The sequence below is a fragment of the Pseudopipra pipra genome, chromosome 21, assembly GCF_036250125.1.
Source record: "Pseudopipra pipra isolate bDixPip1 chromosome 21, bDixPip1.hap1, whole genome shotgun sequence".
Taxonomy (NCBI): domain Eukaryota; kingdom Metazoa; phylum Chordata; class Aves; order Passeriformes; family Pipridae; genus Pseudopipra; species Pseudopipra pipra.
In genome coordinates this window covers 6,298,250-6,320,852 of record NC_087569.1, presented here as the reverse complement: position 1 = coordinate 6,320,852, position 22,603 = coordinate 6,298,250, and the positions used below count along the sequence as shown (strand labels likewise).

At 43.3% G+C, this 22,603-nt stretch overlaps 1 protein-coding gene across 2 annotated transcripts; it reads right to left on the bottom strand.

Moving 5' to 3' along the window:
* Nucleotides 1-157: 157 nt before the first annotated feature.
* On the bottom strand, nt 158-21,674 carry YWHAE (tyrosine 3-monooxygenase/tryptophan 5-monooxygenase activation protein epsilon). 2 transcript variants are annotated; one of them, XM_064677419.1, is made up of 7 exons: nt 21,477-21,674; nt 10,747-10,946; nt 6,386-6,492; nt 5,654-5,860; nt 4,774-4,910; nt 2,513-2,559; nt 158-1,095 (listed from the first exon to the last, which is right to left on the bottom strand). In XM_064677419.1, exons 1-6 carry the CDS (start codon nt 21,538-21,540, stop codon nt 2,552-2,554), a joined length of 723 nt encoding a protein of 240 aa, XP_064533489.1. In that variant the 5' UTR covers nt 21,541-21,674; the 3' UTR covers nt 158-1,095; nt 2,513-2,551. The 2 variants fall into 2 exon arrangements, with proteins under 2 accessions (XP_064533489.1, XP_064533488.1); XM_064677418.1 differs by lacking the exon at nt 2,513-2,559.
* Nucleotides 21,675-22,603: the final 929 nt, after the last annotated feature.

Below are 22,603 nucleotides of genomic sequence, written 5' to 3'. Positions count from 1 at the left end.
ACGTCAGACCAGCTCCTCCTTATCTCATGGCTGAAGAGAACAAGGCTGTCCCTGCTCACTCTGTCTCCCCCTCCAACTGTTCCTACCACGAGTAACAAAACAAACAAAAGTTACTCTTCCCAAAACAACTAAAACCTAAAAGAAAGCCATAATAGTATTTGGCATTTTTAATTTAGGTTTGTTTTATTTAAGTTTAATGTTAATTCCATGCTGTGTTTCAGTAAGAACAATACAGATTCTGTATCTGTGGCTCCAGTCAGATATCCAGTAGTACAAATTAGCTTCAAGTTACACATACTGAACAAAAGAGGTTGAGCGAGCGAAGGGAGATGGGGAGAGGGGAGGGAGAAAGAAAAAATATTGAACACGCATGCAGGCTTATCAATGCCACCTTCAATGCTAACCTGCTTGGAGGGAGAGTAAAGAACAGGCAAGAATGAGCAGCCACGGATTGTTGAACTGTTACCAGCACCATGATTTTTCAGCAACATTTCAGCAGTTTGGAAACTTTTTGTTTTTATACAGTAAAACCACTACAATGTATGTCCCAATGCAACCTCGTAACTTCAAGCTAAATACCCAATTAAGTTGAAACATTGGTATAAAATTCAGTTTAAACAGTTATAAAAAAAAAAAAAAAAAAAAAAAGGAAAGATGCCACCACATGCACACTGCCTTGGCCAGGACAAATCTCTGCCTACGAGTCTAAGGGCCTTCAGGTGTCACCTCCAGGGCTGATGGCAATGTCACCACAGCTGGCAACACAATACAGTAATGCTGAAAGAGCCTTTATGCAGTCCTGTTAGTGTCTTAAAGAACCTAAAAGCTGGCACCAGTAAAATCCACAGAAATTCACTCTTGCCTTTAAGAACTTTTAAACTGTGTAAAAAAAATAAAAATAAAGAAACCCAACAGGGCAGGAACCTAAATTCTGAGACCCAATGTAAAAGTCAGATTTGGTGGTTCTCAGAGTGACACTGAGGGTTTTTGTGGGGAAAGGGAAGGGTGGTCAGAGATGGGTTCTCTTGTTGGCCTTTGTGTCTCACTGGTTTTCATCTTCCACATCCTGCAGCGCTTCTTTATTCTGTTCTTCACCTACAAAAGTGGGTAAAAGTAAGGAAAACGTTAACTTTCACAAAGGAGACCTGCAGAAAAGCTTAACAAGCATCAAGAGATTAATAGTTTCATGCAAGCACACACTCACTCTCACACCCAACACTGCCAGTTCGGGAGCGAAGCGTTCCCATGGAAATTAAGCCTGGTAATCACCTCCACACCTCACCCAGAACTGCAGCTCAGGCCATTAGAACAAGGACTGTGAGGACAAACAAAACCACCACTGCTGAAAACTGACACCACACAGGTGATCAGTCCTGCAGAGCAAGAGCTGGATCCACGAGAAATCATCAGAGTGGCTGTGGATCAACATCCTTGGATCGGGAAACACCTTCCCAAAACCCTCATCTTCACTCCAGAGAGCACCAGGGACATCTACTCACTCACTAAGAAATGAGACCTAAACAGGTTTTAGAAATTAGAACTTTTTTCTGCTCAAGTCCACTCAAGTCTCAACAACAGCAAAGTACTTTTACACAGTACCACTGATGGCAGGTTATTACCAAAGGTATGAAAAATGTCTCTACTTCAACATGACAAGAAACCTTAAATGAGGTTATTAAAGAAAAACATTTAATGGAAGTTAATTTCTCTTGAAAAACAGTCAGTTTGGGCATATTCAACCAGGCTGGGACATGCAGTGGGATGAGGTCTGTCCACAAGGACTCCTGTAGTTGAGGACACTCCAGCTGCCCCAGTGAGCCCCATGCAACACCCTCCACACAGCTTGGCCAAAGTTCTAATGCAACAGGGAAAGTTTCAGGTACTTCAGCTGGTGCCACAACACATGCACAACTCAGTTAATTGATAAGAGAGACTGAGAAAGTGTTTTCTTTAAACTTAATCACAAGAGGTAGTACTCTCTCAAGGGCAATAAACAGAAACTAGCAATTAAAAACTTGATTTGCAATAAAGTCTAATCAAATGAGACTAATGGCTTCCAGCAGATAACCAGGATGCCTGCTCAGAGCATGTCCAGATTCAGGATTACCACCAGGTATGACACAAGGTAGATTTTAGAGGAGGTGGCCTAGGAACACAGGACATCTGACATTCAACAACAATAAAATTTATAGACAATATTATGTGACAGATCATTTAAGAGAGGAAAGCACAGCCCTAACCCAGGAAGATGATTAAAAGATCTGAGCATGCTCTAACCAACGCACTGAAGCAAATACCCCTCGAACAGGCCATGGTGAAAGTACTTTTCATGCCCAAATATTCTTAATGTCCAGCTCTGCAGCTCAGTTCCCAAAGGTGTGGGTTACTTTGGATCTCAGTCAAGCACACCCTGGAAGGGCAGCAGGGCCAGCGTTGTCAGAGCAGTGACAGAGGCAGGCACGGTTAGTGACACTGACACCGAGCACCTCGTGGAGCCACGGCAGAGACTTACAAAGTAGAGTTTTTAGGAAATGAACAGTTGGACTTTCCTTTAGGAATCTATACAGCAGGAAAGAAGGGGAGAACAGGAATCATATGGAGACGACATTACAAGCGTGGAAATCAACTCAACACTCATCTGTGCCGTGGGAAAAGCTACAGGGAAGGAAGGGGATGGGGAGGGCAGCAGCTGGGAAAGGCCTGGTTTTACAGTCATTCCCTACGACCTGCACAGCTGAAATGGAAAGAGGGAAAAGCTCAAGGTGAAAGAAAAGCCCTTTTCAAGTCTCCCCCAGTCCTTGGGAAACTGGTAACTGTGCCACTACTGACTTTATCCTTCACAGGCTCTGCCCATTTTGGGAATATGGAGTTCTGGAAAGCAGCAGTTTAAACACACTCACTGAGCATACTGGCCTGGCATGAGGAAATGAGGGAACTTAACTTTGCACCTGTGTCTAAACATAAACACTTTTTTGAGGGATCTGAAGAATTACACCCCAATTCTAAGTAGTTCTGCAGTAATTTTGTAATCATCATCTTTCTGGCATACATTGTAACCAACAATGAGGATCTGAAATGTCTATTTTCTATGTTATGGAGCTAATTATGAAGCAAGAAATTATAATCTATATTTCTTTTTGCAAAAATCTAAAGAGCCTTATAATAATGTTGTGGAACTTCTACAAAATAAGAGATCCATGACACACATCACCCAGCTCACAGGCAAACTAAGAGCTTTTGGAAGATGTTCTAATGCTTCTGTCTCAAACAGTGACCCAGCCCTGATACTGCACTGAAATGGTTCCACAGAGCACCAGGGTATTTGGCTCCACTAAAAATATGGTCATATCTTAATTGTGGGAATTGGAAACAGATTTCTTTTTCCCAGTGCCTAACCACAGCAAGGAAGGCACCTAATACCTCCTGAGGTGTTTAGAGAAGAGTCTGTACAGATCCCTCCAGGATCCACCCATATGAGATAACCCCACATCCTTGAAACAAGGCCTGTGCAAGAGCCTTAAGCACTGGGATGTGGAACAAATTAGGAGCCAAGATCCTACACATTTACAGTATTCCCAGTTCTGTCAACAGCCCAAAGAGCAGAGCCAGAAGCTACTGAGTAACAACACTTCAAACCACGGGCCCTGCAGAAAAACAGGGAGTCAGGAGAGAGTTAAAAAATTCTACACTGGCTTTCAGATGGACACTGCACCAATGGGGTACCCACAGGAATGCTGTGTGGCCACCACTGTGCTTCAAGTGACATCTCACCAAAAAATGTAAGACACTCCTGTATTTATCTGAAGTTCAGCAGGGATGTTTCAAACCTCTGGGCATTTGTGGGTACCCAAAATAGTTTAAACAGGACTGATTTCCCCCCCTCCCCCCCATCCAAAGTAAAAGTAAAGAAAGTCAGTTTTTTCCACTTGTGTCTGCAGGACATGATTTTTGCAGAGGTAAACTTGAGTTTCATCTTTCTAGACAGAGATTATATTTAATTCATTACCAGTAATCAGTGAAACAGAAGGTGTAACTCAAAAAACCTAAAATGAATAAATTTATACTCAGCATTGCAAGTGAAAGTGTAAGAGCTGAAAAAGCCCATTCAATATGTCCAAGAAACCCCACCCAAATTTAAATACTATCAAATCTTAGTAATCAGAAACAATCCATGCCTCACCCTCTGGCACTGTAGGGGACATATCTGGCATTTTCTCTGGCAATAGCCCACTTTGAGTCACAACCTGCCATTCTGGCAGTATTAAAAAAAGTAGACTTCCCCAATCTCTTTTCTTTTTCCCATGGCAACAAAGTATTTTACAAAACCCTTCTTCTCTTTTCCTTGTACTTAATCCTTCAGAAAAGATACAAAAGTGCCATAAGGTGAGTGATTAGTATAATGGCAGCAAATCATCCACTGAAATGCCAACAGAAATAAGGAGTGACCTGGAAAAAGGGGGAAACCAGATCACCTGCAGTGGTTCCTCCTGCACTGGAAGTTCACATCTGGTTGGAATGACAACCAGAGATGAACATGACAAGGAAAGAAAAAAATGAGTTAAATGAAGTCACTGCTTTTAGAACCATCACAGATGCCAGGGGGGGAGCCAGTGTCAGCCCTCTCACCTCACCCAGTGTTAAGGCAGGACAGAAGTGCAGGAGGGTCAATTATGAGGGAAGACAGAAGTAAATCATCAAACCCATCTGCATTTCCACGCTCTGTGTCCTGGGCAGAGGTTGGGGGATGCAGCTTTCAGAGCAGGATTTACTCACCATCACCCTGCATGTCTGAAGTCCATAGTGTCAGGTTATCACGTAACAACTGCATGATAAGTGTAGAGTCCTTATAGCTTTCTTCACTCAGTGTATCCAGTTCTGCAATAGCATCATCGAAAGCTGCTTTTGCCAACCTGTAAGGGCAGAAGAAAATCAGAATTAACAAGTATTTCTAAACAGAATCCAGAAGCACAAGTTAACACAGGTTAAGCCTTTGCCTCAGCACACCCATCCTCTAGTCTGGCTGTGTGACATCCACAGCTCCTCCACAAATTCTGGTGTTGTTTAACAGTGTTTAGATGTTCATTCAAGTATCTGCCATGTTAAAAACCAGTCACCTTGTGTGCTTAAGAAACTTTTTATTGAAGCACATTGGTTTATTAAAAATTTCTGGATCCTGACAGAGGTCTGCTAAAAGCTCAAAGGAAGTGTAACACATAACCTGCAGTGACAGGAACAGAAGACAAACAGTATTTGTTTCAATCATCACTTTTGTGCTCAGATGAGCCAAAGCCCTATGGACAAGTGAGCCACTGTCACTCAATACACGCTCACAGGAATGAGTAGCAGGATCCCTCCTACCCTGTGCAATAGCCAAAGGGAAGAGGGGTAAATTAAACCACCTCACACCTTTGACAGATTAAGGGCATGCACAGAGTTAACCTGGCAAGCTGCTGAACTGCCATTAGCTGATCAAATCAAGGTTAGCACTGTTCTGCTTCTCATACAACATCTACTCCCCCACAACCACATGGGTCTGGACTCACAAGAAAGCCAGCCCAGTGTTCCCACTGAGGAAAAGCAGTTACCCAAGTAGCAGCTTCTGGCTTGTTTGGTATTCACACAACACTGCCCCATGTTCCCAGTCACCACATACCTGCAGGCACGATCAGGAGAATTAAGAATTTCATAGTAGAATACAGAGAAGTTGAGCGCAAGTCCTAAGCGGATGGGATGTGTTGGCGGGAGTTCTGTCATTGCAATATCACTAGCAGCTTTGTAAGCCACCAAGCTATTCTCTGCAGCTTCCTTCCTGTCATTTCCTGTGGCAAACTCAGCCAGATACCTATGGTAGTCCCCCTTCCTGAAAACAGAAGCAGCAGGAAGTCAGTAATCCTCATTTCCCCACAGACACTAAATTAACGGCTCCGTTCCGAGGTTGATGTTTATGTATTCACACACCAAGGACCCGCTGCTGAATTACTGTCTAGACAACACTGTCTTAGGAGCTGAGGGAATTTTAAACCATCACTACATGACAGTTGTCTGTCTGCCTTGTTTTCTTCTCTTCATGAGCAGAGCAGAAAACACTGAAGCAGGGATGTGATTTCTACATTAGTAGCTCAGTTAAAGGAAATTGCTGTTTCTTACATCTAAGAGCTGCACAACAGTTTACATTAAGTCCTCGTGGCATTATTCCAAACATCATCATCTATCCAAAACCACACGATGAGGACATGGCAGTCAAGAAGGGATATTGGTTAGACACTGCACTGCCCTCTTTCTAGAAGGTACAGTGGCTGAGTGGGCAGAACACACATGTACAGCTCCTGCATTTGTCTCTATTCCAGGCCCAGAAGAGGTCTGTTCCTCACAAGAACACACTTACATTTTGTAATAGAAAACCTTGGACTCGCCAGTGTTAGCTGCTGGAATGAGGTGTTTGTCCAGTACATCCAGAATGTCACAACAGATTAACTTCAGTTCAGTCTCAACCTAGTAATGCAAATAAAACCACAATTCATAATTAATTCATAATTAAAAGAGGGGGCAAGGTTAGCACATAAGACTAAGAGCTATTTCAAAAATATCAAATTGATAACATCATAAAGTTCCAAAGAGGAATTTCCAAAGGGAGAAAAATAAAATCCAGCTCCTCCACAGGTGCATTAAGCAAAACAGTTCTGCACAATTAGCTGGCACACACAAGAGGCAAGGACTGATGGATGATGAAATGTGTAACTCAAGGATGGAATTATGAATTCCCCAGAAGACATCATCTTGCTAGACTGCTGCATTAAGTTTGTCTCAGGATGTAATTCCTTACTGCAAGGCTTGCACAACTCAATTCCTTACATTTTTGATCCTGGAAGGCTGCTCCCAAAGTGGCAGTAGTGAAGGGGACAGAAGGTAATTAAGACAAATCAGCTAAACCCCATTAGACCCCAGAGTTAAATGGCACCTTCAGAACAGATTTCTAGTGACTACTTGGAGGGAAAGCTCTGACAGAAGAGCCTGAAGACAAAAATCATGGAGTATCAGAACAGAACAAAGATGTGCCAGCAAACAGGAAGGTCAGGTACAACATGAAAACAAACTCCAGAGGCAAATGAAAAAGATGAAGTGCAGCAACTCAGTGAAAAAGCAGAAACCATCAACTCTACCAGTGAGATCTGTGGCCAAAAAACCAGTATATAAAGCCTTATTTAAAAACAAATGCTGGATTTTAATAGTCAGAATTGAAAATGTAGTCACATCACCTTCATTTTTTTCTAGTTTCGAACATAAAGCAAGGGCTGTATGAGGTTAGGTTTTACCACAGAGTTTTTCATACCTGAAAGCAAACAAACCAAGCACACCCAAAAAAGCTGAAAACCATCCTGACATCAATATTGCCAAAACCTGAGCCTCCCATGTCATTCCAGTAGAAGTGGTTGGTTGAGTGCAGACAGACACCTATTGCTGCTTTCTCATGATTTCACAGTAACTTTTGTACCTACAGCTGAAGACTGGCTCAAGCTGATTTCATATAAAGTAGAGATTTTTCAAATTACAAGAAACTATCAAAAACTGTATGTCTTGGCTCACAAGAGCAGCCCCACTGAGTCCACCATCCCTTCCTGTCCTCCCACCCAAGCAGTCTGCTTTCCTCCTTTAAGCATTTTTTTTTGCCATGTAATACTTTTATCACCATTCAGCTCCCAGACTGTCAGGGCTTGTAACCACACCAGCTAAAAAGGTGTTACTAAAGAGGTGTTAAAATTACAGATCCAAAATAAACGTCAAACTGGCACATACACACACACGGATTTGTAGGAAATAACAGATTTGCAGAAGTTCCTTTAGATAAATTAATCAACAGCAAATTTCATGTACAAACAATGTCAGAATGCCCTGACATTCAGAGGAACAATCAGATGCTATACTTAAGAGTTACGTGACAAAAGCTTAAGGAAGTTGCTGAAATATGGTCACTTGAGAAGAATCTACTTCATATATTCTTGGGCTACAATATAAAACCTTTGGCCAGCAGTCAGTTCCTGCAAACTTCTTTCCTCTTGATCCTCTTTTTCAATGACTTCTTTTGCAGAGAGATCTTCAGCAAAACTGCAAAGAATTAAATCAGTTTCTAATCCTCTTTAGTTAAATAACCATACATGTACAAACTTCTATTTCATCTCAGACAGAGCTTTTGTCAGCTTTGCCTAAAGGATCAGTCACACAAGTTATCAGAGATCAGCTCCTGTCCAGAGCAATGTAAATGTCCTCACCAAGCTTAGTTTAAAAAGATTTAATACAAATCAAGTTGATTAAGAACAAAACAAAACACACACACAAAAAAGAAACCATAACAAAACCCTAAAAGCTCTTGTACAAAAAGGATCTGTTCTAGACAGAGTGGCTTAGCAAGCTCTGCAAAGCAGCAAACCAGCACAAGAGCCCACACTAAGCCTGTTCAGAGCATTCCTAACAGGCAGGTTTAGGGTCTATCACCATTCCAGCTCCAAATATGACATCTGGGATTACAGAATCTGACCAGCAAGGAAGGACTGCTCACCCCAGTGGGTGCACAGAAGCTGCCCCAATCCACGCTGCCTGTCTTTATGTCAGTGCCACTGCCAGCTTGATCAGATTCCAGGCTGAGTTCTCAACTCTGCAGACACAAAAGCTTCTAAAACACAGGTGATCAAAATAAAACAAGCAAACTTATTAATTGCCAAACCTTTCTAAGAGGAGGGCATGGAGGAGAGAGCCTGGCAGGTGCCCCAAAATACAACCCAGGCTTAAGTCAGAGCACTAGAAACACCCATCTGCCACAAAACCAGGGCAGAAAGGGGAAGGTGAACACCTGTCCTATGCTATGGGAATGGATTTGGTTTGGCTGCAAGGAAGTGAACTGCACTGTGTGCAGCCACACACCACTTCATGCTCTCAAGGATGAAGAACACAAGCCCCAGTGGAGGGGCACATGGCTACAGATAAATACTGATGGAGACCAAAGCCATTCACACTCTCCTTACAGCAGATGCCAATCCATAATAAGTTCTCCCAGCAGCTCCTAACAGAATATGGTCTTCAGCTACAGACGACACTCAGAAGCCTCTTGGAAAAACTCCCTCTGGAGCTGAGCAGACACAGCCAGTGTTTCTCCAGCACAGAACCACATGCCAGTTCTCACTGCACTCCTCCACCTCAGGCAGCTGTGAGAGCTGTTCCCTTTAAGGATTTAACAGCTGAAGACACTGTTGGCATGACTGCACTTCAGTGTGGCCTCTCTCTCCTGATGCCTCAAGGACTACAGACATCTATTTCTTACACCCTAGTCCAGCACGGCCCTTGTCCTGTTTATAAAGAATAATGCCTATTTCTAAAGTCCTTTCAAAACAAAAAAAACCAAGTCTTTTCACCATTAAAAGATTTTTGGCAGAAGACAGAAACCACCCACAAAATCTTGTGCAAAAGAACCTGGAAGCACACAGTGTGAGACAAATTTAAACAATCATTAGACAGCTATTGTTTTATATGTTCTGTTAGAAAGATTGTAGACATTCATCAAGAAAAGGTATTTGGGACTGTATGTAACTGGCAGAGTCTCATTCCATCAACATGCCAGCGTAAAATTAGAAACTCACAACTTTAACAATTCCATGGAGCAACAGAAACCCTGTGAGTCAACAGAAAGTAGTCCAGAGCCATTCCTGAGAGAAGATTTCCAAGCCAACATCATTTCCATTGGTGGTAAATGAATCAGTGCCAGGTGATATAATAGACTCCACTGTTTCTCTGGAAGTGAAGATGTGAAACACGTGGAGGCACTTGTCCTCAAATAATGGAGATTAAGTCTCTGCAGAAGTGTGTGGGATTTGAATAGTATGGGAGCATGCCTGCTCCATGCTAAACCATCACTTAGGGAAGGGGGGAAGGGGAAACAACAACTCCCTGTTCTAACAGCTGAAGGTTTCATTAGCCCTTACCAGTGGAAGCCAAAGCTTGCTCCAAGTTCTCCATTTTAGGTAAAGCTGCACACACTGACTAGTCACCATGAAGTTATGTGGATCAATTTTTCCCCCTCTCAAGAGAGAGAAAACAGCAAGGCCCTGGAGGTTGTTACATGTGCAAGTTTCACAGCTGAGATGATCAGGACATCTTAGCATCCACCACCCCCAGGAACACAGAGCAATAAGAGACAAGGTAAAGGAGCCAGGAACAGCACTGAAGATCCTTCCCCACTGGCCTTTCAACTGTCTGGATTTTGAACTTTGTAGGACAGAGAACTGGAATTGCACAAAGTGTCATTGTATGATCCAAAGCAACTTTTATCAGAAGTGGAAGCTTAACAGCCAAACACCTCCTTTGACAGGGTTAATAAAAATAAATGGTGCTTGGGATAAGTCAGGTTGGAAAGAATAAGACCTCCTGAGTATGTGCAGCCTCACACTTGAGTAAGCAGGGAAGAGGAAGCACAGTTCATATTCTTGGCAGATCTGCTGATGCACTGAGGGAAAAGCCCTCCCTCTCTCCTTTGAGTCTACTGCCCTTCTGAGTGTTTACACAAAACCACCCAACCTCTCCCTTCACCAAGGATATTTATTCTCCAGATAAGGAATAAACTCCAGCCTTTCAGGGCTGTCACCCTGTCACAGGTCACCACCCCTCAGGCAATGTGAACACCAGGGCAGTTCATGGCAAGGGTACCAAAGCTGGACCGTAACTCAGTGACCCGGTGCTGTCAGACCAACCCCATCTTACCATTTGCCGATATTCCCGAATCATTTTTAATTTGTCTTCTCCACCTTTGTTTTCTTCTTTCTGTTCAATGCTGCTGATTATTCTCCAGGAAGCTCTTCTGGCTCCGATCACGTTTTTATACGCAACAGAAAGCAGGTTCCTTTCTTCCACTGTCAACTCCACATCCATTCCAGCCACTTTCTTCATTGACTCAACCATTTCTAGGAGGAAGAGGTCAGGCAATTAATTCTCACAGCTGAAGCATCTTTCAAACCATGCAATACAAGCTGGATGTTAATGACAGCTCATGAAATTAGGCTTCCTCCTCCTTTCATCACAGTTACTCCTCAATTTTACACGGAGTGTTCCAAACAAATCAATCAGCACGTACACAAAGGAAGTATCTGATGTTCATTTAAAGGCATTTGACAACAGTCCCCCAAAATTGTTTAAAGTTAATTTAGTTTTTGGTTTAATTTTTTTGGTCTTTGGTTTGGGTTTTGTTTGCTTTTTTAACAGGAAAAAAGGATTTAGGAGCAAGAACATTTTTCCACATAATAATTTTCCACATAACAGTTATCAGGACAATCCTACAGGAATGTGTGCTGTTCAAAGTGCTTCAGAGGAGGCAGTGAACAGTGAGAAAAGCATGAGCAAATGTAACCTGGCTCTTGGCACTGTCAGGATAAACTGAAAAATTACAGAACGCTCTGCCAGTTTGTCAACTGGAACACGGTGTAACATGGTAATCAACAAAAAAATAAAATCCAGACTTGAACAGATGTAGAGAAGTATGAGTACTGTTAACAGGGAAGAGAGTCAAAGTTGCAAGAGGAACCTCCAAAAGAAAAATCTGGTGCTTGGAGAAGTAACAAAACAGTAATCCTGAGAGTACCCAGACAAACATATCTACCCATGCCAAGCAGCCACTTACACAAAACATGAACTAACTTATATTTATATTTCAAGCCTGTTGGAAATGACTTCTAAACCTGAAGTTAAAACGATTATTACCAAGTATACTTTCCTACACTCCTGTGGAAACAAAAGACTGAACTACTTAAGGAAGGTTATAATCCTTTCCTTACCTAACCACGTTATGATTGCTTGCAACACATTAGAAAAGTAGTGTTAAATATACAGTGAGAGCCAAGTACGAGACATGCAGGGATCAGTGGTGTCCTGCCACCCAGGGCTTCAGTTCATTCACCAGTTCAATCCCCTTCCAGCTTCCAGAACTGGTGGGAGTCCCACGGACAGGAGACATGACCATCAATGAACGAGACTAAGCCCCAACTACCACACCTCCTCAAGAGAACAACTGTTTCACCACTACCTGCCAGGCACAGAGGGACACTGAACTGACACATCTTGCTTCTGCCAAAAGTACAACCATGTGATTAGGCTGTGCCTCCCATAGCATGAACAGCATGAACAGCCCTGCTGTTCTGTGGCCTATTTCCCTTGCTCACTCATCATCCTTCCCATCATTTTGCCTCCTTGTGTTCTGCTGTGTCATGGCAGCACAAGCAATGGCAAACTAATGAAGCTTAACTGTCATTTTTTCCCCTCAGGTGTCAAAATCACAATCTAAACAGGCATAAGCTATTTCAGCAATGGAGACTGTAGGCTCAATCTTCTCCCTGGTAGGAACAACGTTATCAGTCTCCAACAGGTCTCCACATGTGCAGGACACAATTTTATAGTGGTTCCCAATGGAAGTGAGGAAAAAAAAAAATCTCTACTTCTACCAGTAGATTTTGCTTCTCCACGGAATCTTCACCAATCTGAAGATATTTGGTCTAATTATTACACTTTAATCAAACAGACATGGTTTTAGATATGTGGCAAGCTTAACTAACCAAGATCCCATCAAATCTGAAGTTATGAAAGCCAAGGGAAACTGAGTAACACTAAAACCTTCTCTGAAACCTGCAGGTTCCTGAAGAACACCACACTTTCTCAGTGACACTTGCAACCCTGTACTCTGACACCACAGAGCAACATAAGAGGGTACAGAAGATCCTACCCTTCTTTAAAACAGTTTATATTATTGTGTTTTAAGCACTGGGATTAATTACAGAGCACTTTAGTCATACCACTGGATGCACTACAATGCTTCTATAGAAAACCTGCTTCTCAATGAAGTGAACAAAAAACTACTCACACCTGTCTCATATAATAAACAATGATACACATGTAATAATTAGTCCAGAAGTGTGGAGGTTGAGAAACATGTATGATAACAGCTTCCAAGATCATCTGACTGTATCAGAAAATTGCAACAACTGGGGGAAAAATGGGTATGTTTTATCAACTCTACTACAGGTCTCCTTCACGATCACTTTTGTAGAATTTGTTTACTGTGGAAATTTAAAAGAAAAAAAGATACACAGGACTTGCTGTTCCCTGTAAAGGAGTATCTGATCCTCAGAGTACATTCAAACCTATCATTACAGATCTAATCACCTGCTTGGCTTCTGCAGGATTTTATCCATTACTTGCCTAAACATCTTGAAACAAAGGTCCAACACCCCTGTGCACTGGGGGGCAAATCCAACACAAGCTGAGCAGTAGCAGAGGCACGTCCATGAGAAGCACCTCTGTCAGTACATATTAGCCCTGCTCCACCTCCTCAGTCTTCTGCAAAGGTGGTCATTAACTACCCTCCTGTACAGCCCCCATAACCATGGGAACAATGGAGCCAAAGGAAAACAGCCACCTGCTCAGAACTACCGGTGTCATAAACCAGACCTTATCACCCCAACATTTTTATGACTGACTTGTTAGTAAGTCAAACATATTTTTTGCCAAGTGACAGCCACTGATAACAAGATGCTGGGGGATGGGGGGAGCACCTGAGGTTTTCTTCATTTATGCTGAAGCACAAAACCCTCCAGCTTCACCAACTCCTCATACTGGGTACACAACCTCTCAATACAAAAGCAATTCCTGATAAAAGGAACTGAAAGGTCTTCTCCTCAAAATCTTAATCCTAAATCAACTACACAACCACAGATTAGAATCCCACCCATAAACAAGCATCTTACCCAAAGAGAAAACATTTATCAGCATACCCACAAAGCTGTTGAGAAAGGTTTCCAGTTGAATAATGAGCACAATTTTACTTACAATACAAAACTCTAGGCTGATATTTCAACAAGATAAAATAATATTATGCACATACCTTGGCCTCCCACAGTAAAGCCATAATCCAGCCCTGAAAGTTTAAGCCTGATGTATAATCTTAAGAACTCTGGCAGTAAAAAAGCAAGGGGACAACATATCTCTATCTTCTCCAACAGAAAACTAACTCTATAGAAAAACAAGCCATCTATGCCTGCCAAGAGAAAAAATGTTTTATATTCTAAGTGCAGCTTTACCTATCTGGAAGTTTCCCCAAGGAGGTGAAAAGCTGAGGGCCCGTTCAAGACAAAACACAAGTCTGAGATTCCATTTCAATAAGAGGGATTCCTGCAGTAATGACAACCTGCTGCACACAGAATCCAGAGCCGCTTACACTGCACGATGGAGAAAGTGGTGTTATGCAGATTCAAAACTATAGTTTAAGTGGTTAAGTTCCAGCCTGTCAGTTGATTGTGGCTGTTGACTTATTATGCTCCTGTCAGATCATGCCACCAGCAGAGCAGGAAATCCCAAAAGTATAAACCGTGGAAGGAGAGGGGAATATTCTGGAGAATGACACACTCGCCCTAGATTTATATCCTTCCCCAAGCACTTGCTGTTGGTTAAGAAATAACACAATAAATAGATATTTGGTCTGATCAGATTTGTATATTCTATTGGAAAAAGGCCTTTGATTGTGACTCCAAACAACTGCCTAAGATACTACGAAACTAAAATGAAGCCCATGCAATTTTTTTTAAAGTTCCTTCATTCTGCTACTATGATTAAAATGCTGGCTCCTCACTGCAAACACTGCTGACTCCCCTCCAGCCACTGCTGAGTACCAGGAGGGACACACATGCACAGCTTGTAAAGCATAAGGGGTTTGGACACTGGTCACCACCATACTGAGAGCTACCTACAAGGGGTTTTAAAATCCCAAGGTACTTGGCCTGGGATTGGGGTTTTAATGTCAAAGACTAAGAATAAGCCTTACTCTAAAATGTAAAGGGGAAGTTTACAAGTGTTGAGAAGCACATGTTTGATAAACCATTTACCAGCAGCCAAGCTACAGGATTTGTACAAAGGGCACAGCTGATAAGGACTCCTACTAGGTCACAAAATAATGACTGCCTCTCCAACAGAGACAGATGGGAAACTAAGTATTTGTTGCTTCTCAAACTGCAGAATCAAAAAAAAAAAAAAAGGAACTACAATGTCCCTGTGTAAAGAAATATGGAAATGGAAGATGTACAACAAATTTAAAGGAAAGACTAAAAACCTTCCCAATATAGGATGCAAAACAAGAAACAGCAGACCCTACCAAAGGAATAACCACTATCTGATAGTTCTACCAAAATCTGTGCTTGTAGCAGAAACCATCTGGCCCAAACAAAGGCTGATGCGTTGAAGAGAACTTGTTGGGGTAAAACTACAGTTCTGCAACCTCTAATTGAGGTATCACATGGTGCCTGGGTCTCCCTAATGGAGATGCTACAGTGTCAGATTGTTTGTTTTACAAAGCATCTCATTCTATATAGTGAACAACCCCTCCTCATCATTTCCAACATAGACAGAATCTACTTCAACCTCACTGCTGAAATAACTATCTCTTGCCACCACACTCTGGTTCATCATTACCCTGCCACGAACAAGAGCTAGAAAATCTCTCAGTGGTGTGCTTCACTTCCAGAAGAGGAACTACTTCAGTGAGAAAGCTGGTTGAAATAAGAACAGAAAAAGAACTTGTTGAGTAAAGATAGGATGGAGATGACTTGATGGTCATCACAGTCAAATCAAATGAACCTTAGGAGAACCCAAAAGGTAGAATTCTTAAACATTTCTGAAGAGTAGCAGAACCACTATCTTAACTCTCCATTAAGACTTCAGTAGCAGCAGCAGAACATCAGAAAAAGGAAGCTGTGCTTTAAGTTTAATGCTTTCTATTCCCCTTATCTAAGGGCAATAAAGCAGACTGAGCTCTTCAAGTTTCTAAGCTGCTGCCCAGTATCTATTTCAGCACATCAAAAGCTAAAAGCTGAGTATCCAGTGTGCTGTGAGAACGTGATGAACACAGGAGAAAAAAAAAGTCTTCCCACGTGTCCACCATAGATGATCATGCACCATAACCAGTATTCAGAGAAGACTTAGTACAAGTATTAGTCTTGTACTTGTTCATTCTTGCAATGAACAAAAGATGATCAGCAACAAGTCTCAAGAACTCAAAGTATCTGACCCTAAACTGTAATCTCTCAGTGAAGTCTTTACCAGCAGCAGCAAACACAAAGTGGCCAGCACTGTTAATCTGAGAAGGGTTCCAACAGACACTCAACAGGAACTATAAAACCATTAACCTGACACTCACCAGGGGTCAAGCTAAAGGGAATTACAAAAAATACCCTGAATGAGTGGGTGTACACATAAACATTATGCTGTAGAACGTGGTCTTCTGTAAACTCAAGTAACGCCTCACAAATCTACTGGAATGCTTTGAATGAGTCAAGCACATGGACAAGGAAGACATGATTGAGATAGTCTACCTGGATTTCCCAAAGGCATTTGACAAGGTCCCTCACCCAAGGTTCTTTAAGGAACTCAACTGCCATGGGATAGGAAGGAAAGTCCTCACATGGATAAACACTTGGCTGAAAGACAGGAAACAGGGTATGAATGTAAGACTGAAGAGTTCAGAGCAGAGAAAGACCACCAGTGGAATCACACAGGGATCTGTGCTGGAATCCACACTAACACTTCTAAGGGATCCAGCAAAACAGAAGCAAATATTGAGTACTGACTCAGTAGTAGCAGCAAACTGCTACGAACAAACACAAAAGGAACTGAAGAAATAGGGGCAAGTGTGTTTTCTTCAAAGAGTGATGACTGTAACTGTGCAGACTAATGCCCTCAGATTGCATTCCCCAAAACTGCAGGCCTCCACCTGGCATCAGTGGGCTTGATGAGTTCCAAGAGAAAGCAGGTCTCATCCTTCCATCCATCAGGAACTCTTCTAAACACTATTGCATTGCCTGCACAAGGTTTTTCTGTTCTCTTAAGAAATCAGCATCTGGCAAGGAAGACTTAAGGGATGGCTAAGCCCATCCTGCAGCTCACAGGGAGGTGAGTGGTTGGATGGCTTTCCCCCTATCCCTATCAATTCTCTCATGCCAGCTCAACACCTCTCTGACCTCTCAACTGGCTGATTCAGGTCACCAGCTCAGACAACAACTACTCAGGGAAAAAAATTAATCTTGCTCTTCATTTAGAGAACTGAACTGGTTCTAATGCTCAGACTAGAACCCAAGTAAACATGAGAAGCATTTCACACTCACCATCACGTACAAGCTCTATGCAAATGAGCATAAAAGAACCTAACAGGTAGATTCCAAGAAGTTAAGACAGACAACAGGCTAGGAGAAAAAAAATACAAAATAATACCCATCCTGCACAGTGGCTTTGATTATTATTTTGTGGACAAAGCAAAGGGTTATGCTGCTATTTCTTGTGTGAAGTTTGTAAAAGCTGGTGCAGTCAAAACATTTCCCCCACGTGACTGTGTGACTCTGCAATACAGTCCTACAAATACACCTGGACCTTCACACACGTGGAGAAACACGCAGGTTAAGGCCAAGTTATCCAAGCAACTGTGGTGTGTTCTACATAATCAATCCTATGAACCACCACAAGTCCTTCTTGCAACAAGAACTTCATTTCTAAGTCATGACTATAATCTCTTCAAGCTGTCAACATAAATAAAGAGGGTTTCCCCAGTATTTCACCTCTAAAGACTGTGCCTCATCATACACATTTCTGCTACTAAGTCATCTTCTGACACAAGTACTCAGTGCACTGGACACCAATTCATCTTCTGGGCTCCTTGTAGAGAACCAAACCATCCAACTGTAGAATTTTGTCTCCTCTGGTTGCACTTGGTACCTCAGGAAGTTCAAGAAGGCCATTACAGACAAAGGCCCTCTCCCAACACAATTCCTCACCATCACAAGTCAATTTGTGTCCCAGTATGTACAAGTGTCACTCAAAAAAATTAACAGTCTTATTCCTCCAACACTGTCTTGGCCATGTAACTCTTAGATTCCCACAATTATTAGGGATATGCTGAGATTTGATTGCCTTTTAGCAATTTCACATCTACCCAAGCCAGAGACAGTCATACCCCACATCACTACAACACTAAGACTTCTGACAGACAGGGTAAGTGATGAACATTAACTGGGGGAAAAACCCAAAAAACTTAATTATGCTTGACATTTGGTTGACACAGACCAATCATCTGCAAACTGAAATTAATACACAACCTAAAGTCTAGTTTCTAACTTAGTTTATTGATTCTTCATTAAGCTCTAAGCTGAAAAACTGCTACTATGAAGATTTTTCTAAAAGGGGTTCAAATCTTGACTTGAACCCACTGTTGCACACACTGCTCCCATAATAAAGACACATTTCCCTGACAATTTATAAATACATAGGGTGCTGTACTGGGAGTCCAGAGATCTGTCAAATATGGATGGGTTGGGTTTTTTCCTTACCTGTACCTTGACCTATTATCTGGTTTTCAGGGGAGGAAACCCCACCTATTTCACCTCACCTTAGTCATGTACTTCAAGACTTGCAGTACAAAGTAGCTGTTTAAAGTATATAATTTTTTTAGTCTGATTAAAACAAAGATGTTACTCAGCTTCAGCAACAAGGAACAGGTTTCAACATTCAGCAGCAGTCTACAGCAATCCAGATCCATCCTCTCGATATAAAGAACTCAAATGTAATTGAGTTCTCAGGATGGTAATTTCACAAGCCAACACAATCTTACTTACTCCAATTGTTTTCCAAAAAAGGAGACCATTTAGAGTTATATATTATTCTACCAATGACAATGTTTGAAGGAATAGCAGTGAGTGAGATTTCTCACAAAGCTTCCTGTACTACAATTAAGCTTCCTGGCATTTTGTGATTTGCCATGACATGCCTAAGCAGATCTGTGAAGATATTAAGAGATTTGGGTGTCTGACTATCTCCAGAGATCAGGGTTTAAGTGCTACTTACACTGCAAAAGTACCTAGAAAGTTGCCCTCTTAATCTGGGCCAACACACTGAGGACAGCACAGATACAAGACTAGATTCCCAACCATTCACAAATGCAGCTCCCAAGGCTTCATGAATTCCCTAAGTAGGTCAGGTAAGTAACACCAAAGAAGCCACAGTTGGATGCCCACCATAAGTGCTGCTATAAATGCCATGAGCTATACATAAATAGCAACCCACCACTCTTAGTCTCCAGGAGAAAGAAGATGGCACAGAACTTGACACAACCTAATGTTAAGCACAAAAAATTGTCAAACTCGCATTCAAATTACCCAAGGGATTTGTGTTACCACATATTTGTAGACAGTACTTACCATCACCTCATTTTATATGTGTCAATCAGTAAGTGTGACCTCATGGTTGTGTATCTCTAAGAGTGAACTGAGGAGCAAAATGAAGTTTAACTTACATTTTACCATACTGCTTCCCAAACCATTCTGTTCTCAGAATTATTCAGCTATGATCTTGGCAGAACTGCATTATTTCATATAAACAAGAACAAATTATGCCAATAATTTTTAATTGTTTCAGCTGAACAAGAACACAGAATTAGATGATAAAACAGTATCTACAGTACATTTTCTTCCAGGCCATGGACACGAGCAATGTGAAGATGCATTCAGACTTGGCAGAATTAGAGGGAGCACTGTAAATATGTTTACCCAACTTGATTCCTAAAAACTCTGCAAGTCTAAAACCCACAGCAGTGATTTAAACAAGGCAACTTTAAGTTTAGTGCTCCCTCCTAAACTGTAACAAGTCTCATTACCATTCAGAAGCAATACAGCAGAACGAGTCTACATTTTGCTCTAGGCAGCTTGTTTAGCAAACATTCACAGCACTGGTGGAACCAAAAGTCCATCAAGGGAAACGCTGCACCAAGGCAATAATCCCTACTAATCAATTTTTATTAGTTGACAGGAAGTTTGCATTGCAGATCTGTACCATGGGGGAGAGTCTGATTACCTTCTAAAGAACTGATTTACTGCTGACTTAAGAAAACCCCAGAAACACAGTAATGCCTCAAGAGCTCCCAAGGATGATGAATTCTCCAGGATGTTGGCCAAGCATCCAACTTGGGTTTCCACTCAAACCAAAGCCAACACTTCCAGTTGCACTGACTCATCCATACCAGGTGGAGAACCCTTCCCTCCTGCACTCTTACTGTGGAATATGGAACTGCATGTGTCCCTCTGTCTGAGTCAATCACATTGTACCCCAATACCTGGGTTTTGGGAGGGCATTTTTTTTGCTTTAAGTCCTTCAGTTATTGTGGAAACTGCTTGACTGCTCTCATATAGTGGTATTATTTGTTCTACCACATTTCCCTATCAGGACTGTAACTTAAAGGAGTCTTACTTAAGCCTCCTTTTTGTTGTAGGTTCTATTTTCCTCTCTAAAACGTGCATTTTTCAGATGTTCTGCAATGGTGTCATCACAAGTTTTCTACGCATAACTCAGTAAAAATCTGTCATTTGGTGAAACCTTGGTCATGTTGCCTATGAAATTTATGAACAGAAAGTATCTGGAGTGTCTTCCTACCTCTAAATGAAGTGTAACTGCATTCACACTTTCTACATGGAAGGGTGTTTATTTCACTTTAAATGAACAATCATAGCTCTTGGGCCAAAGTAACAGTCCCAGATGAGTAACACCATCGAGAAAATTAAAGGCCCTTTCTATTCTATGCAAGGGAACCATGTTTAAAAGAACAGTTGCAAGACAGACATTTTTGGGCCAAGAGACACCACCCAGGGTTGCCAGTTCCTCCCCTGTACCCATTTTTCCCCAGATATTAAACGATCAGGTATATTTAATGATCAGGCACAGCGCACAAGCTTAAAAAGGAAAAAGGGTGAAAAGAAGGTGCTGGAAAAGTAAAACGATCCGTAATAATTTCTACCACATAATGAGAGCGTACGCGTTTTCTCTGGGCAATGAATCACGTCCCCGATCCCTGCAGGGCGAGCGCTCGCTCTCTCTGGGTTTGCCAGGGGCAGCGGGGTCTCCAGCCGGGGTTGAAGGCAGAGAAGGAGGCGCAGCCCCGTCCCCCGGGACCCCAGAGGAGCCCGGCGGGCGAGGGGCCGCGGGCCGGGCCCCCCCCCATGGGCGTTGTCTGCGCCGAGCCGCCCTCGCCCCGCGCGGCTCGGCCGGAGGAGCGCCGGGCCCGGCCCGCACCGACCCCGCGGAGCCGCGACGGGCAGCGGGGGCTCTTTGTGGGGTCCCCCGAGGCGGGGGCGGCTCCCCGGCCCCCCCAGGACTCGCCCTTCGCAGCCGCCATTTTATTCCCGGCTCCTGCCGCCACCGCCCCCCGCCCGGGGCCCCGCCCCGGCCCGAGACACCCCCTCGCCCGGGCCCCCCATCCCCGGTTCCACCGGCCCCTCAGGGGCGCTCCCCGTCGCCATTTTGTGTGCGCCCCCTCCTCCGCCCCTGCCCCCCCTCCCCCGCCCAGCCGCCATTTTGTGGCCGCTCCCTCTCTTCCCTCTCCCCTTGGCCGTGCACGGCCCTCCCGGAGCCCGCGCGCTCACCATCGTAGCGCTCAGCCTGCTCAGCCAACTTGGCCTGATAGACGAGGTCCTCCCGATCGTCCATGTCCTGCGGGCGGAGCGGCGGCGGGGCGGCGCGGGGCGGATGGCAGCCGATGGGTCCGAGGGGCTCGGCAGCTACCAGCTCGCTGCTCTCCGGGCAAATATGGCGGCAGCGCCTCCTCCCGCTGCATCCGGGCACTCCCGCGGGCGCGCGCATGCGCCCCGCCGCTGCCATGGCAACGGCGGCTCCCTGGCAACGGGCGGAGGGCGGGAGAGGGCGGGAGGAGGGATGAGGGAACCGGGATGAGGCGACCGGGAATGGCCGGGACGGAGCCGCCGCTCCCCCGCCCCGTGGTGGCGGGGCCGTGTCAGACACGGCGCCGTGGTTGTGGGGCAGCGGAGGGGGCAGCGGGCCCGGCCGGCGGCCAGGCGGGGGATGCTCCAGGGGGGTGGCATTTCCCTCAGGGCGGGTCTTTCTCTCAGTGTTTCTGCTGCCCTCAAACGCCGACAATACAAATAGTACTACTCCTCTGTGTTACATATAGTATACTAAGCCAAAGACATCAGCATGTCTTCACCAAGATGAAAATTAGGTGTCAAGTCCAGAAAAAAACCACATGATTTTCAATTTATTGATATACTATCAGAAAAATGCTGACCCAAAAAGTCCCAACAGTGCACAGTCACCATCCCTTTGTGTAAATATACTAAAATATGTGAGACTTGCAAGTCACCTCTGCACTTCATAGATCTTTACCACAAAAGTCCTATTTTTCAGCAACTGGGGCTTAGTTTTGTAAGCAAGTTGTGCACAATAAATTAGATTTGCACCAATCTAGGAACTTTTCTGTGATCCTCATGTTCAGCAAGTATCAAAGTTGTAGAGGTCAACAATATAAATAAACCAGGACATATTTATTTGTCTAAAGTGAGGTGCATGCTTGATACATTTGCTGAATAATAGCATATTGTCCAAACGCTTTAAATACTTGTGAATGCACTCATTACAGATGGCATGCAAATATTTGGAAATTGGTCGGGGATTTGGCAAAGCATAAGGAATAAATAGTCTAATCCAGGGAAACACTCACAGCACTATTTGCTGATGCAATCCTTGCTTGTCCCTT

Coding starts and splice junctions, on each gene's coding strand:
- YWHAE (XM_064677418.1), bottom strand. CDS start 21,540: ATGGACGATCGGGAGGACCTCGTCTATCAGGCCAAGTTGGCTGAGCAG. Junction 10,947..21,476: donor GCAGGCTGAGCGCTACGATG/GTGAGCGCGCGG, acceptor TCTTCCTCCTAG/AAATGGTTGAGTCAATGAAG. Junction 5,861..6,385: donor AAGGTTTTCTATTACAAAAT/GTAAGTGTGTTC, acceptor TTCTGTTTTCAG/GAAGGGGGACTACCATAGGT.